General features: G+C 39.7%; 1 protein-coding gene across 1 annotated transcript in view; it reads left to right on the plus strand.

Annotated features, from left to right (window-relative positions):
• Nucleotides 1-17,841, plus strand: part of asip2b (agouti signaling protein, nonagouti homolog (mouse) 2b) — an 88,831-nt gene that overhangs the window by 59,927 nt on the left and 11,063 nt on the right. Inside the window, exon 3 of the mRNA XM_061890330.1 lies at nucleotides 13,060-13,133. Within this exon, the coding sequence (XP_061746314.1) occupies nucleotides 13,060-13,133 (74 nt within the window). The remainder of the gene's footprint in view (nucleotides 1-13,059; nucleotides 13,134-17,841) is intronic.

Here is a 17,841-nt window from a genome sequence, read left to right on the forward strand (position 1 = left end):
GTAAGATGATTTAATAACAAAAACACTTGTACAAAAACAGACGTAATAAACAAAAGAAACGCATGCCGAGCGCACGGAAACTAATGCTAACACTAGCACAGGTTCAGGAAACAAGAACAGCATACGTGATTGTTGCTTACCGCAAACAAAGGACCAAGACCGACTGACGGGACAAGGCAGGCTTAAATAAGAAACTAATTAACAAAAACAGGTGTGCGTCTGGAACCCGCGGCAGGTGAAAATAATAAGTTACCATGGTGACCAAACTAACTCACAAGGTACACAAACAACAGAGGGAGTCCAAACTAACAGAAATAATACAAAAACATGATCCGGACCACAGATCATAACAATTGTGATATTTTTTTAATCTTGATAGACTGAAAATTAACACCAATGAGTTGACTGATGAAAATTATATAATTCATTCAGAAAGTATAAATAACGACAAATAAAGATAGAATACTATCAAATGCAACATTTAAATGTAAAAAAAACAACATTTGTACATTTTCAGAATGTGCTTCTTCTATTTTTAAACAAAGAGAGCAATCTGTAGTTGTCTTTATTTTTAAGTTATCGTGCCGGGATTTTATCAGTCCGGCCAACTTGGGAGTCGATTTTTCTCCGCGTGGCCCCCGATATAAAATGAGTTTGACACCCCTGATTTAGGATCTGCATAACTCACAAAAATGGGAAATCCAACCAGTGATATTTATAAAGCAATATTGCCTGCTTTCATTCCTGTTACTAACGAACCGTTTGAAATTTGCACAACTTGTGAAGTCTCTCCCAGGTGTGCATCTTCTTATGTCGCAGAGCAGAGGTGTCCAACCCAAGGCCCGGGGGTCGGATCGGGCCTGGCACATTGTTTAAAGTACTTTAAATGTATTTGTTCTTTTCATTTTGACAGAAATAATATACATGAAATTGTATATATTTTTACTCAATCATATATGAAGTAACACATTATATGTTCCTTCCCTAAAATAAAATAGATGCTTAAATATCTGCATGAAACTGTAATAATAATGTTTTTCACATTAATAATGTAATATTTTGTTACATTTGTGTGAGTTTAGGTTGGAAAGTAGTTATAAACTCATAATAATGAACTGTTCGTTTCGTGTTTCCCAATAAAGTAACATATATTATATTATTTATACATTACAAACGTTTATAAAAAATAAACATCTTATGATTTGAAAGCAAATTGTCCATTAATTTACACATTGTTTAGAACAGGGGTAGGGAACCTATGGCTCTAGAGCCAGATGTGGCTCTTTTGAAGACTGCATCTGGCTCTCAGATAAATCTGAGCTGATATTGCTCAACGCGAAAATTATGAATAATTTCGCTGGCAATCACAGTGCTAAAAATAACGTGCAAAATATAAAACATTCTCATGCACTTATATCCATCCATCCGTTTCTACCGCACCTGTTCAAGAAGTCGCATTAATGGTAAGAAGTATTTTATGTCACGATGGGGGTCGCTCTCCCAGGAAGGCAGACGGACTACTCGGGACATGGCATTTAGGTAAAAACATGATTTAATTTGAACTAAAAAAATATACAAACAAAAATCGCTCACAGCGGAGGCACAACTTGGGCTAAAGAACAAAGCTAACGCATCAACAGACTAAGAACATCAATCAAACAAAACTTACTTGGCATGGCATGAAGCACGAAACTATGGCAAGGCATGAAACAAGTCAGCACAGGGCAACTGACTGGCAAAGACGAGCTTAAATGCTGCCTCTGATTAGTGCTCGGGAAGCAGGTGAGCGGGCATGTTGTCCACCAGAGACAGGTGGACAAGATGAGTAACCAAGGAAACCAGACAAGAGAGTGGAAAAAAACAGGAACTTAAAGAGTCCAAAGGACAAACAGCACATGGCCAAACAAAAACATGATCAACAGACATGACATTTTATTTATTATTGGTTAGCTTCAGAATAAGAATGTTATTAAAAAGAATAAGAGACTTATTATACTCTAAAAATGTTGGTCTTACTTAAAAATGCACGCATTTAGTTGTATTCAGTTTTAAAAATATGATATGGCTCTCACGGAAATACATTTTGAAATATTTGGCTTTCATGGCTCTCTCAGCCAAAAAGGTTCCCGACCCCTGGTTTAGAAATAACTATATATTTGAAAAAAACTAAACATTGCCTGCACAGTCGCTAGTATTTTACCCTAAGAGAAAACAGCGGTGACATTTTCTATTTAAAAACCCAACAATTATAGATTTTACAGTAAAAAAAAAAAAACATCTGCTCTGTCGCCAGAATTTGACCGTAAAATCAGGTGGTACCTTTTTTCCAGTAATATGCATTTAAAAAAAACAACAAAAGAACGTATTTTTCTTTTAACATTAAAAAAAAAAATGTTTAAAAAATATAATGATCTAATGCAGGGGTGTCAAACTCAAATACAGCGTGGGCCAAAATTTTAAACTGAACAAAGCCTCGGGCCAAAGGTTGAACAAATTAACCTTTTAATAGGGACCCAAACAAGTTTTGCATTGAATATTGAACGAGCAAGGCTTGTATAACTTTATAGTGACATGCAAAATCGATTTTCCAATATTGTAGCATCCCGGAAGAGTTAGTGCTGCAAGGAGTTCTGGGTATTTGTTCTGTTGTGTTTATGTTGGGTTACGGTGCGGATGTTCTCCCTAAATGTGGTTGTCATTCTTGTTTGGTGTGGGTTCACAGTGTGGCGCATACTTGTAACAGTGTTAAAGTTGTTTATACGGCCACCCTTAGTGTGACCTGTATGGCGGTTGACCAAGCATGCTTTGCATTCACTTGTTTGTGTGTAAAGTTCGCATATAGTGTGTGACTGGTCCGACACAATGTTTGTATGGAGAAAAAGCGGACGGGGCGACAGGTTGTAGAGGACTTTGAATGCAGTGCCTTTAAGGCACGTCCCCAATGAGGTTTTTTGGGTGGAAATCGAGAGAAATTCGGGAGAATGGTTGCCCCGGGTGATTTTCGGCAAGGGCACTGAAATTCGGGAGTCTCCCGGGAAAATCGGGAGGGTTGGTAAGTATGAGTATTAGCGGTGAATGCGGAGTTATAATACCGGCGGGCCAGCTCTAATGTTAATTTGATATTGCCTCAAGGGCCAAATTAAATTACACGGTGGGCCACATTGGGCCCGCGGGCCTGAGTTTGACACCCATGATCTAATGCATAAGCAATTGTGTAATAATATCATCCTTATTTATTACTCGCTATTAAAAACAGTCCTCTGAGAGTAGCCATAACTGCGATGTGGCCCCTCAATGAAAATTAGTTTGACACCCCTGTTGTCGAGCTTCAGTAGTGGGTCATTAGGGCCAGCGAGGCCTAACATAAATCATGATCAAAGTAAACTTTATTTGTAATGTATTAATTTACTTGATTTATAAGGTATTCATCATATTCTCTTCATGTCATATTAGGCTCCAGTGTTGCTGTATTTACATTACAGTTTTTATCCAATCAGAATTTTGTCACACCTGGGTGAAGTCTTGTCTGGTTTTCGTCTGGTTTCATGTTGTCTTGTCACTTCCTGTTTTATTTTGAAATACTAACCCCTCCTCTCTTTTCGGATCACTTGCCCTTCCTCCTGAATCACCGGTCTGATGTCTTTCTTGATTGCCTGATTGTGCCCACCTGTGTCACCCTCCCCTAAACCCTTTGATGTGCTTTGTGTTCTTTGATGTTTGATGTTTCCCTCTTACCTCTTACACACAGGTAAGAGGGATGTGTGTTATGGCTATGAGTTGTTTTTATCCCTTGGTCTCAGTCTGGACCCCCTCTCTAGGGGGCTAGGCTTACACCGATTGCTTAGACCCCATTGTTTACCTGTATCTCAGCTTGTTTGTAAGTGGGCAGACCCGTCAGCGATCCTGTCCTGTCTCCTCTGTAATGTTTGTCTGATCTTGAATGGGATTGTGCCGAAAATTTTTATTTCCCCTCAGGGATTAATAAAGTACTTCTGATTCTGGTTCTGATTCTGTATAAATGTCCCGTCCTCCTTCTGTCCTGTGCCAGAGTGTTTACGTATCTTTTTGTCCGTACCTCCAGCGTTCCTTTGCCGCACGTTTTGTGTACTTTTTGAAAAATCTTTGTTTATAAACTTTTTCAGGTAAGTTTAGTTTCCTAGCGCTTTTTGTTTTACTTGGTAGATTTTGTTCTTAGCCTTTTTTCCCCTCCATAGACGGAGCGTTTTGAGTGGTTAATATTTTTGTTAGTTTAGTGGTCAGGTTGGATTCGTTTTGATAGCCTTTTATGTTTCTCCCGTTTTGGACCCCTCCCCTTGTGAGAATTAATAACTGTTTCGAAAATCCCGCATCTGTGTTCAGAGTCCAATTCTGGTCGTGACAAATTTAGTGAGGAAATCTGCAGGAGGCCTTCTGAATCAACGGCGCAGCGGTCTGTGTCATGATCTGTGGTCCGGATTATGTTTTTGTTATATTTTGTTAGTTTTGGACTCCTTTAGTTCCAGTTTGTGACACCTGAGTGTGTTTTGGTTGCCTTGGTTGCTCATTGTGTTCACCTGTCTCTGATTATTGCTCGCCCGTTCATCTGCTTCCCGAGCACTAATCAGAGGCATTATTTAAGCTTGTCTTTGCCAGTCAGTCGGTCTGGCGTCGTTGTTCGGTTTATGTCTGATTCCAAGTTTAAGCCAAGTGTTCGCTTCATGCCATGTCCAAGAAAGTTTTGTTTGTTCATGCCACAGCTCGTGAGTGTTCCTTGTTCGTAGTCCATGCTAATTGTTAGCTTCTACGTTTCCTGCACTAAGTTTTTGTTTTTTAGCTTATCGTGCGAACGGCGCGCTCTCCTTTTTTTTGTTTGCCTGTTATTTTTGTAGGTAAACAGTTGTGACAGTCTGATAATCAATGAGATCACTGGTTTTTAACAGTAGGCGTCCCGAGGTTGCCACACGTTGAGCGGCTGAACAGGAGGTTAATACCTGCTGTGATTGGATGTGACCCACAAGTGAGTATCTTATCACAACTTGTGGGTTGCAAAAGCAGGAAGTGCTAGGCTAATCAACAAAGCTGCACCGTGGCCACAATTGGCTAACAGGGAAATCTGACATGTACAGGCTTCTTCAACCCCCGATGACCGAAGAAAATCAATCGTGATTAGGTTGCAGATATACTATAATATGAGCCGGTATTTTTTTTCCTACACTTTGTACCCTGTGGCTAATAAAACGATGTGGACAATTTGTCGATTTTTCTTTGCTAATGCCCTTAATGTTTTGTGTTCAATAGTTTTCATTAAACCCAAGCAGAGGACTATAATGCCCTGTTATTTTTTGTGCGATGGAAACATCTTTCAATGCAGGTTAAAAATGTACTGCCTGGAACCGAAAGTAAAACTGTCCATAGCGTTTCTGCTCGAAAGTATTCTTCATTCATCACTCCAAGCAATGTTTGTAAGTTTTTCAATATAACGAAAACAATTCTTAATTCCCAAATCATCCCGTGTGATGTCTGTAGAAGTGTTCTCATGGATATTTCTATGTGCTAGCATAATGTATTCAAGCTAGCGTCGTTAGCGTTAGATATTATGCTAACACACTTACGAGTGTCTGTGTCAGTATTATTACCTTACTAATGGAATAAACTCCACAAATTGTCACTGTGGAGTTGGGTTGTCCAGATACCAATATTTTGTTACCGGTACCAAAATGTATTTCCAATGTTGTGTTTTTTATCAATATCCTGCCTTCTCCTTTGTTTCGATGTCTGCACCTGCGTATTCAGTCGTTCGTTCTCGGCGAGGGGCGGACCTTGAGGCACACCTGCTAGCAATTAGGCCGCCAGTTTTTAGGCTCGTCACTGACAGCTTGGCCTTGCCGGTTAATGTCTCCCAAACCTCTATCGTGCGCTTGCTTTACCTCGCCAGACCTGGTACAGTACATTGTCGCTCCTTAGTCCTGAATTCCCTAACCTCTTTTGTGTTTGCTTCCTAGCCTCCCTGAGGTAAGGAGGATTATATTGTTGGACTTTTGCCCTGCTCAGTACTTCCTAGCCGTTTCTCCTGCCGCCCACTAAGGAACCTATTTTGTCCAGGTTACATGGTGTGCGCTTCTGCCCCATCGCCGTTGTTATCTCTTTTGACCATTCAATGTTTTCCTTTTTGTAATTCTACCTTGTCACCCGTCTCTGCATCCTGGGGTCACCCAAAAAACATGGCATTTTGTAACAAAAAAAAAATACGTTTTTTTTTTTATTGCAATTGAAGAAGAATGTTGGCTTTACATAAAATAGTGAACATACTAGACAACTTGTTTTTTAGTAGAAAGTAAGCAAACAAAGACTCCTAATTAGCGTGCTGACACATGCAGTAACATGTGTCTATCACTTTATTGGAGGAAGAAGAATACTGAGTTGCATCCCGAGAACACCATACCTACTGTGAAGCATGGGGGTGGAAACATCATGCTTTGGGACTATTTTTCTGCTAAGGGGACAGGACGATTGATCCGTGTTAAGGAAAGAATGAATGGGGCCATGTATCGTGAGATTTTGAGCCAAAACCTCCTTCCATCAGTGAGAGCTTTGAATGGTTGACCAAATAACTATTTTCCACCATAATTTACAAATAAATTATTTAAAATTCCTAGAATGTGAATTCCTGGATTTTTTTTTTCACATTCTGTCTCTCACAGTTGAAGTGTACCTATGATGAAAATTACAGACCTCTGTCATCATTTTAAGTGGGAGAACTTGCACAATCGGTGGCTGACTAATTACTTTTTTGCCCCACCGTATACTCCATTGTCTGGAAAATACATTTACAAGAAGGACATTTCAAGAAAAGCTAGTTTTGAGCCAGCTAATCAGTCCTAGTCGGTAAAGTGGTCGGTCTGCCACTTTCAACCGAATCAACCTCTGACTTACGCCTTCCAAAGGTTGTTGCAAATTCAGCTCAAATATTGTATTCCTTTGTTTTTTCATGTTTAATGTGTTTTTAAAATTATTTCTCTTTTGACGGTACCATGCAGAGATGTTTTAATCGCTAATGCTAGTTTATTTTATTTCAAATGTGCCGGAAAATAGCTAATTTTGAACAATATTGAGAGGAATCAATGCACAGTAGTGTGCAAGTGTGTTTATGTGTGCTATTTCTCCAGCCGGGGTCATGTGGTGGCATACAGTGTGGTATTATGAGAGGTATTTATTGAATTTATTGTCAGACCAAGACGGACATCACTGAAGGTGAAATGCACAGCTTGCCACTGTAGAATTTTATCTAAAGTGCTTTGCATGAGTCCGCCTTTGTAGGCCTAAGCCAGGGGTCGGCAAACCAAAATGTTGAACGAGCCATATTGGATCAAAAAAAAGAATCCATCTGGAACTGCAAAAAATTAAAAGCCTTCTATAAGTCTTATAATGAAGGCAACACAGGGTCTAAGTGTTTATATTAGCTAGTAACTATCAAAATGACTTTCTCAGGCTGATGCAAATCTTCATTGACAGAAAAGTTGAAATGTAATACAAACCCCGTTTCCATACGAGTTGGGAAATTGAGTTAGATGTCAATATAAACAATGATTTGCAAATCATTTTCAACCCATATTCAGTTGAATGCACTACAAAGACAAGATATTTGATGTTCAAACTCAAACTTTATTATTTTTTTGCGAATAATAATTAACTTAGAATTTCATGGCTGCAACACGTGCCAAAGTAGTTGGGAAAGGGCATGTTCACCACTGTGTTACATCACCTTTTCTTTTAACAACACTCAATAAACGTTTGGGAAGTGAGGAAACTTATTGTTGAAGCTTTGAAAGTGGAATTCTTTCCCATTCGTGTTTTATGTAGAGCTTTACTCGTTCAACTGTCCGGGGTCTCTGCTGTCGTATTTTACACTTCATAATGCGCCACACATTTTCGATGGGAGACAGGTCTGGACTGCAGGCGGGCCAGGAAAGTACCCGCACTCTTTTACTACGAAGCCACGCTGTTGTAACACGTGGCTTGGCATTGTCTTAAATGATAAATAAATGGGTTGTACTTGTATAGCGCTTTTCTACATTCAAGGTACTCAAAGCGCTTTGACATTACTTCCACATTCACCCATTCACACACACATTCACACACTGATGGAGGGAGCTGGCATGCAAGGCGCCAACCAGCACCCATCAGGAGCAAGGGTGAAGTGTCTTGCTCAGGACACAACGGACGTGACGAAGTTGGTACTAGGTGGGATTTGAACCAGGGACCCTCGGGTTGCGCACGCCCACTCTCCCACTGCGCCACGCCGTCCCTTAATGAAATAAGCAGGGGCGTCCTTGATAACGTTGCTTGGATGACAACATATGTTGCTCTAAAACCTGTATGTACCTTTCAGCATGAATGGTGCCTTCACAGATGTGTAAGTTACCCATGCCTTGGGCACTAATACACCCCCATACCATCACAGATGCTTGCTTTTGAACTTTGCGCCTATAACAATCCGTATGGTTCTTTTCCTCTTTGTTCCCGAGGACACCATGTCCACAGTTTCAAAATATAATTGGAAATGTGGACTCGTCAGACCACAGGACACTTTTCCACTTTGCATCAGTCCATCTTAGACGAGCTTGGGCCCAGCGAAGCGGGCGGCGTTTGTGGGTGCTGTTGATGAATAGGTTTGGCTTTGCATAGCAGAGTTTTAACTTGCACTTACAGATGTAGGGACCAACTGTAGTTACTGACAGTGGTTTTATGAAGTGTTCCTGAGCCCATGTGGTGATATCCTTTACACACTGATGTCGGTTTTTGATGCAGTACCGCCTGAGGGATCAAAGGTCTGTAATATCATCGCTTACGTGCAGTGATTTCTTCAGATTCTCTGAACCTTTTGATGATTTTATGGACTGTAGATGGTAAATTCCCTAAATTCCTTGCAATAGCTCGTTGAGAAATGTTGTTCTAAAACTGTTCGACAATTTGCTTACAAATTGGTGACCCTCACCCCATCCTTGTTTGTGAAATACTTAGCATTTCACGGAAGCTGCTTTTATACCCAATCATGGCACCCAGCTGTCCCCAATTAGCCTGCACACCTGTGGGATGTTCCATATAAGTGTTTGATGAGCATTCCTCAATTTTATCAGTATTTATTGCCAACTTCCCCAACTTCTTTGTCAAGTGTTGCTGGCATCAAATCCTAAAGTTAATGATTATTTGAAAAAAAAAAAGTTTATCAGTTTGAACATCAAATATGTTGTCTTTGTAGCATATTCAACTGAATATGGGTTGAAAATGATTTGCAAATCATTGTATTCCGTTTATATTAACAACTAACACAATTTCTCAACTCATATGGAAACGGGGTTTGTATTTATTGTACACATTTTTACAACATCGGAAAACATTAGTAAAACAGAGGCTTCCAAGAGAGTGAGAACTCCTGGAATTTACTGCCTTATGATGGCAAAAGGTATATATATGTGTGTGTCCAAGTTAAAGGAAACAACCGGATGTCTTTTTCAAATGCAGGGGTCACCAACGCGGTGCCCGCGGGCACCAGGTAGCCCGTAAAGAGCAGATGAGTTGCCCGCTGGCCTGTTCTAAATATAGCTCAAATACTAGCACTTACCAGTAAGCTGCCTCTAGTTTTAAAATTGTATTTATTTACTAGCAAGCTGGTCTCGCTTTGCTCGACATTTTTAATTCTAAGAGAGACAAAACTCAAATAGAATTTGAAAATCCAAGAAAATATTTTAAAGACTTGGTCTTCACTTGTTTAAATAAATTAATTTATTTTTTGACTTTGCTTCTTATAACTTTCAGAAAGACAATTTTAGAGAAAAAAATACAACCTTAAAAATTATTTTAGGATTGTTAAACACATATACCTTTTTAACTTTTAAATTCCTTCCTCTTCTTTCCTGTCAATTTAAATCAATGTTCAAGTAAATTTATTTGTCTTATTGTAAAGAATAATAAATACATTTGAATTTAATTCTTAATTTTAGCTGCTGTTTTTTCGACGAAGAATATTTGTGAAATATTTCTTCAAACCTAATATGATTACAATTCAAAAAAAATATTCTGGCAAATGTAGAAAATCTGTAGAATCAAATTTAAATCTTATTTCAAAGTCTTTTAAATTTCTTTTAAAATTTTTGTTCTGGAAAATCTAGAAGAAATAATGATTTGTCTTTGTTAGAAATATAGCTTGGTCCAATTTGTTATATATTCTAACAAAGTGCAGATTTGATTTTAACCTATTTAAAACATGTCATCAAAATTCTAAAATCAATCTTAATCAGGAAAAATTACTAATGATGTTCCATAAATTATTTTTTTAATTTTTTCAAAAAGATTCGAATTAGCTAGTTTTTCTCTTCATTTTTTTCGGTTGAATTTTGAATTTTAAAGAGTCGAAATTGAAGATAAACTATGTTTCAAAATTTAATTTTCATTTTTTTCGTGTTTTCTCCTCTTTTAAACCGTTAAATTAAATGTTTTTTCATCATTTATTCTCAACAAAAAACCTTCCGTAAAAGGAACAAAAATGTATGACAGAAATACCCTTATATATATATATATATATATATATATATATATATATATATAGAGAGAGAGAGAGAGAGAGAGAGAGAGAGAGAGAGAGAGAGAGATAGAGATGGATAGAGATAGATAGAGAGAGAGAGAGAGGGAGAGAGAGAGAGAGAGAGAGAGAGAGAGAGAGAGAGAGAGAGAGAGAGAGAGATAGATAGAGATAGATAGAGATGGATAGAGATAGATAGAGAGAGAGAGAGATTTATTAAAGGTAAATTGAGCAAATTTGCTATTTCTGGCAATTTATTTAAGTGTGTATCAAACTGGTAGCCCTTCGCATTAATCAGTACCCAAGAAGTAGCTTTTGGTTTCAAAAAGGTTGGTGACCCCTGTTCTAATGGATTCATCACAATCTTTGCAAGTTGGTTAACGTTTGCTGTGGTCTGGAACAACATGTCACACAAACAACTATCAGACATGCAGCCAATATTAACTACAGATAACGTGTCATGAGGCATGCAAATATGAATTAAATACACGTAGGACATAAATATACTAGCTCTAATATATACCTACAAACGAGTCATAACAATGCAATATGTACATACAGCTAGCATAATTAGCATGTTAGCAATGATTAGCTTGCAGTCATGCAGTGACCAAATATGCTTGATCAGCATGCCAAGAAGTCAATAACATCAACAAAGCTCACCTTTGTGCATTCATGCACAGCATGAAACGTTCGTTGGACAAAATGAGACAAAGGAGTGGCATAAAACACGTCTTTCTGTGGCAGTGTCGGAGAAAGTTGTACATGTAAACAAACTACGGTGCGTTCAAGGACCGCCTAAATTAGTAGGACAATACGGCTCTTGCCAAATACTCTAATCAGTGAAACGTGTTTAATGTAAACAGTGGGATTTCTAACAAAAAGGAAGGTTTGTCATGTTTGCTCTCATACAGATTTTTTTTTAAACACAAGTTATATTTTTTCACTATCTTTTCCATTTTCATACATTTTTGAAAAAGCTCCAGGGAGCCATTAGGACGGCGCTAAAGAGCTGCATGCGACTTGATAGCCGCGGATAACCAACCCCCGCCCTAAACCATAGTCAATAAGCTCCTTTTCTTTATGCCTTTGTTGTGGGGCAGACTGGTTTGTAAATGCACATGCATCCTCTGTTACTGCCATTTCTAATACAAAGTAGCGAAGAGTTCAAACCTATATCGGTCAGTGAGCTCCATACGGAAGTGCTACATCTACAACAGGGGTCGGGAACCTTTTTGGCTGAGAGAGCCATGAAAGCCAAATATTTCAAAATGTATTTCCGTGAGAGCCATATCATATTTTTTAACACTGAATACAACTAAATGCGTGCATTTTTAAGTAAGACCAACATTTTTAGAGTATAATAAGTCTTTTATTCTTTTTAATAACATTGTTATTCTGAAGCTAACCAATAATAAATAAAATGTCATGTCTGTTGATCATGTTTTTGTTTGGCCATGTGCTGTTTGTCCTTTGGACTCGTTAAGTTTCTGTTTTTTTCCACTCCCTTGTCTGGTTTCCTTGGTTACTCAGCTTGTCCACCTATCTCTGGTGGACAAAATGCCCGCTCACCTGCTTCCCGAGCACTAATCAGAGGCAGTATTTAAGCTCGTCTTTGCCAGTCAGTCGCCCTGTGCTGATTTTTTTCATGCCTTGCCATAGTTTCGTGCTTCATGCCCTGCCAAGTAAGTTTTGTTTGATTGATGTTCTTAGTCTGTTTATGCGTTAGCTTTGTTCTTTAGCCCAAGTTGTGCCTCCGCTGTGAGCGATTTTTGTTTGTATATTTTTTTAGTTAAAATTAAATCATGTTTTTACCTAAATGCTATGTCCCGAGTAGTCCGTCTGCCTTCCTGGAGAACGACCCCAATCGTGACATAAAATACTTCTTACCATTAATGCGACTTCTTGAACAGGTGCGGTAGTAAACGGATGGATGGATATAAATGCATGAAAATGTTTTATATTTTGCACGTTATTTTTAGCATTGTGATTACCAGCAAAATTATTCATAATTATCGCGTTGAGCAATGTCAGCTAAGATTTATCCGAGAGCCAGATGCAGTCATCAAAAGAGCCACATCTGGCTCTAGAGCCATAGGTTCCCTACCCCTGATCTACAACATGGCTGGCAGGGAAAAGTCGCTGTCGAAGTGGAGGCACGTAACTAACACCGCCCACAAAACAGCGCATTCTGAAGAGAAAAACTAATTTTGACCAAAGAACCACTATTAGACGTTAAGTAGAACACAAGGAAGGGTTTTAAAAAATGAGGACCCTTTTAAAGCCAGATGACAGCGTAATTAACCTAAAATGTCTGTGGGAGCACAAAATAACCTTTTTATAAAACTTAACTGACCACAGCTTGAATTGGATTTTCCAATATCAATGTCCTAATCCATAACTTCACAGGTTGTCAGAGATCCAGGATATTCTTTTGTGGTAAACGTGTGCATTGTCTGAATATGGATAATGAAAAGTGCTTCTTTTTCATCTGATTTTAGTTGGGAGCCAAGCGAGGACCAGACGGCTTTTTGCGAGACAAAAGATTTCACCGCCTGCGGAGGGTGTCAGTCCAGTAGGTTGTTTTGTTGCTTCTGTCAAATTCAAAGTGTCATTTTCCAATTTTCCAGTCATTTTCCAGCTGCCACTCATTTGTTATTAAATGATGTCGCAACTGCATGAACACTCGTGGTGTGCAAAACCACTGATTTTTCTTCCGATCCAACACCAAGTAAAATTAAGGCTAATATCGGCAATACCGATGCTTTGTGCAAATATACCTAATGTGTCTGCAAACATTTTTAAAGGGGAACATTATCACAATTTCAAAAGGGTTAAAAACAATAAAAATCAGTTCCCAGGGGCATGTTGTATTTTTTGAAGTTTTTTTCTAAATTTTACCGGTCTCCGAATATCCCTAAAAAAAGCTTTAAAGTGCTTGATTTTCGCTATTTGCGATGCCACTATCCATTTCCCTGTGACGTCATACAGTGCTGCCAATGTAAACAAACAATGGCGAATACCACAGCAAGATATAGCGACATTAGCTCGGATTCAGACTCAGATTTCAGCGGTTTAAGCGATTCAACAGATTACACATGTATTGAAACGGATGGTTGGAGTATGAAAGTATTGAAGAAGAAACTGAAGCTATTGAGCGAATAGTTATTGACGCTATTCATAGCCATAGCATGGCCGAATAGCTGCGTTAGCATCGCCGGTAAAATGTGCGGACCAAACGATCAGGACTTTCGCATCTCGTGACACTGTAGCAACTTAAATCCGTCGATTGGTAAGTGTTTGTTTCGCATCTAATGTGGGTGGAAGGAAACGTAATGTCGTTATAAATGCATCTGCAGGTTATCCATACATCTCTGTGCCATGTCTGCTTTAGTACCGCCGGTAAATAGCATGTTAGCATCTATTAGCATAGCATGTTAGCATCGATTAGCTGGCAGTCAACATCAACAAAACTCACCTTTGTGATTTATGTGACTTTATCGTTACAAATGCACCTGCAGGTTATCCATACATCTCTGTGCCATGTCTGCTTTAGCACCGCCGGTAAATAGCATGTTAGCATCGATTAGCTGACAGTCACGCCGCGACCGAATATGTCTGATTAGCACATAAGTCAACATCAACAAAACTCACCTTTGTGATTTCGTTGACTTTATCGTTGCAAATGCATCTGCAGGTTATCCATACATCTCTGTGCCATGTCTGCTTTAGCATCGCCGGTAAAATGTGGAGACACTCCAGCACATTCAAGGGGGGTCTGGCGGCAGACACTTTGGCATCTTCGGGCCAGTGGTGCAACTTGAATCCCTCCCTGTTAGTGTTGTTACACCCTCCAACAACACCGACGAGGCATGATGTCTCCAAGGTTCCAAAAAAATAGTCGAAAAAACGGAAAATAACAGTGCTGAGACCCAATGTTTACAATGTGTTGAAAATGAAAATGGCGGCTGTGTTACCTCGGCGACGTCACATTCTGACGTCATCGCCTCCAGCGCGATAAACAGAAAGGCGTTTAATTTGCCAAAATTCACCCATTTAGAGTTTGGAAATCGGTTAAAAAAATATATGGTCTTTTTTCTGCACCATCAAGGTATATATTGACGCTTACATAGGTCTGGTGATAATGTTCCCCTTTAAAGCGTGTATTTTCAAATAACATGTCTACCTGTAGATGGTGGAAAAAGTTTAGACACCTGTGATATAATATATTATAAACTCAAAATAGAAATGAATTATATTTACAATACAAACAGTTAATTAAAAATTAAAATTACTAACTTATGAAATAATTTGAAGAATTACGACAACCATAAAGACTGTTAAATGTGTAACTGAGCAATATTGTTTATGTCCAAACTAGGTTAGGCAGGCAAACACTTGTATTTTTATTCTCTTTTTACATGGGGGAAAAAACAATTGTAAAATTGTAAGAAAAAACTGCAAAAAAAATCAAGATGTAATGAGAAAAAGTTGAAGTGTTCCAATTAATATATCCATCCATCCTTCTCCTTCCGCTTGGTTGGGTCGCGGGGGCAGCAGCCTATGCAGAGAAGCCCAGACTTCCCTCTTCCTAGCTAATTTGTCCAGCTCCTCCCGGGGGATCTCGAGTGGTTCCCAGGCCCGCCGGGAGACATAGTCTTCCCAACGTGTCCTGGGTCTTCCCCGTCGACTCCTACTGGTTGGACGTGCCCTAAACACCTCCCTCGGTAGGCGTTCGGGTGCCATCCTGACCAGATGGCCGAACCACCTCATCTGGCTTCTCTCGATGTGTAAGAGCAGTGGCTTTACTTTGAGCTTCTCCCATATGGCAGAGCATCTCACCCTATCTCTAAGAGAGAGCCCCGCCACCCGACGGAGGAAACTCATTCCGGCCGCTTGTACCCGTGACCTTGTCCTTTCGGTCATAACCCAAAGCTCGTGACCATAGGTGAGGATAGTAACGTAGATCGACCGGTAAATTGAGAGCTGAGCCGGAAGGCGAAGCTCCCTCATCACCTGCACCGATCCGCCTGTCGATCTCACGATCCACTCTTCCCTCACTGGTGAACAAGACTCTGACGTGTTTGAAGTGCCCCACCTGTGGCAAGATCTCTTCCCCAACCCAGAAATGGCACTCCACCCTTCTCTGGGTGAGAACCATGGACTCGGACTTGGAGGTACTGATTCTCATCCCAGTCGCTTTACACTCGGCTGTGAACCAATACAGAGAGAGCTGAAGATCCTTGGCCATATAAAGCCAGCAGGACCGCATCATCTGCAGAAAGCAGAGACCTAATCCTGCAGCCACCAAACCGAATTCCCTCAACGCCCTGACTGTGGCTAGAAATTCTGTTCATAAATGTTCTGAACGGAATTGATGACAAAGGGCAGCCTTGGCGGAATCCAACCCTGACTAGAAACGGGTCCGACTTACTTCCGGTCTGACACTGATCATCAGTGTCGTGTTGTTTACTGAAAACTAGTAACTAGTTACAGTTACTAGTTACTTTATTTAAAAATTAACTCAGTTACTTACACCGAAAAGTAATACGTTAGTGTGAAAAGTAACTATTTAGTTACTTTTTAAAAAGTCTCCCATTAATGCCCTTTTAGCCTTCTTTTCAGTTCTGTTATTAGACTGGACAACAAAACAAACCGTTGATCAACTAGACATGCGTTTGCACCACTGAACTTTGCTAAGCAATGTGGTCTACGTACAACACACAAAGACAAAGATATGTTTCAAAGGATCAAATTGATTTTTGGCCAGAACAAATTGACAAAACTATTTTAAAAAGCTGCAACATAACATACATATTGTAGGTAACAAACAGCATAATGACAACATGTCACAACAGAGCTGTAAACCTGGCTTCACTCAAGGAAGGCACACACGACATGATTATATGTCATGTCACTATATACAGCACACTTACTGCTATACACACGCCTAACCAAACCTTTTTTTCCCTCAAGGAATTGTGAAATAAAAGCATGTATTCAGTGAAGCCAAGAACACTCCACGCATTTCCCAAGTATTAGTTCATAGAGTAGATAAAGAAAGATTGGCTTGGCCCACTAGGATCCCTCTTTATGTTTGTGAACTTTATAGTCTACATTTAGAGTGATTTGATAATCAAACACTCTAGAAGTCTAGAATGAAAGAGTATACAGGTATAAGAGAATTGACAGTGATGAATGAGCAGAGGCAGAGTTTAGAGTGTCTTCTTTAACTTGCTTTTGGGGCTGTATAGCTCGGTTGGTAGAGCGGCCGTGCCAGCAACTTGAGGGTTCCAGGTTCGATTCCCGCGTCCGCCATCCTAGTCACTGCCGTTGTGTCCTTGGGCAAGGCACTTTACCCACGTGCTCCTAGTGCCACCCACACTGGTTTAAATGTAACTTAGATATTGGGTTTCACTATGTAAAGTGCTTTGAGTCATTAGAGAAAAGCGCTATATAAATATAATTCACTTCACTTTCCATGTTTATGTACTCACTGTCCACTGTGCCCGGGTTCTCGGAACATGTTCTCCATGCCATTTGCTGTTTGATGCCCGATATCATGCTAAATAGCAGCCTGAAAGCGAGTGACTCCACTGTAGAAATAGCCTGCATGTCTTCTAGTCACACGCTGAAAGAGAGTATGGCTCTATCAATGTTGTCCTGGCTACTCGTGCCTCTGTTAAAAGGGAACATTATCACCAAACCTATGCAAGCGTCAATACATACCTTGATGTTGCAAAAAAAGAACATGTATTTTTTTAACCGATTTCCGAACTCTAAATGGGTGAATTTTGGCAAATTAAACGCCTTTCTGTTTATCGCTCTGGAGGGGATGACGTCAGAACGTGACGTTACCGAGGTAACACACCCGCCATATTCATTTTCACATTACAAACACCGGGTCTCAGCTCTGTTTTTTAGACTATTTTTGGAACCTTGGAGACATCATGCCTCGTTGGTGTGTTGTCGGAGGGTGTAACAACACTAACAGGGAGGAATTCAAGTTGCACCACTGGCAAGAAATCTGCCGCCAGACCCCCATTGAATGTACCAAAGTGTCTTCACATTTGACCGGCGATGCTAAGACAGACATGACACAGAGATGTATGGATAACCTGCAGATGCATTTGCAACGATTAAGTCAACGAAATCACAAAGGTGAGTTTTGTTGATGTTGTTGACTTATGTGCTAATCAGACATATTTGGTCACGGCATGACTGCCAGCTGATCGATGCTAACATGCTACGCTAATCGATGCTAACATGCTATTTACGCTAGC

The sequence above is a fragment of the Nerophis ophidion genome, linkage group LG28 (genome assembly GCF_033978795.1).
Source record: "Nerophis ophidion isolate RoL-2023_Sa linkage group LG28, RoL_Noph_v1.0, whole genome shotgun sequence".
Lineage (NCBI taxonomy): Eukaryota > Metazoa > Chordata > Actinopteri > Syngnathiformes > Syngnathidae > Nerophis > Nerophis ophidion.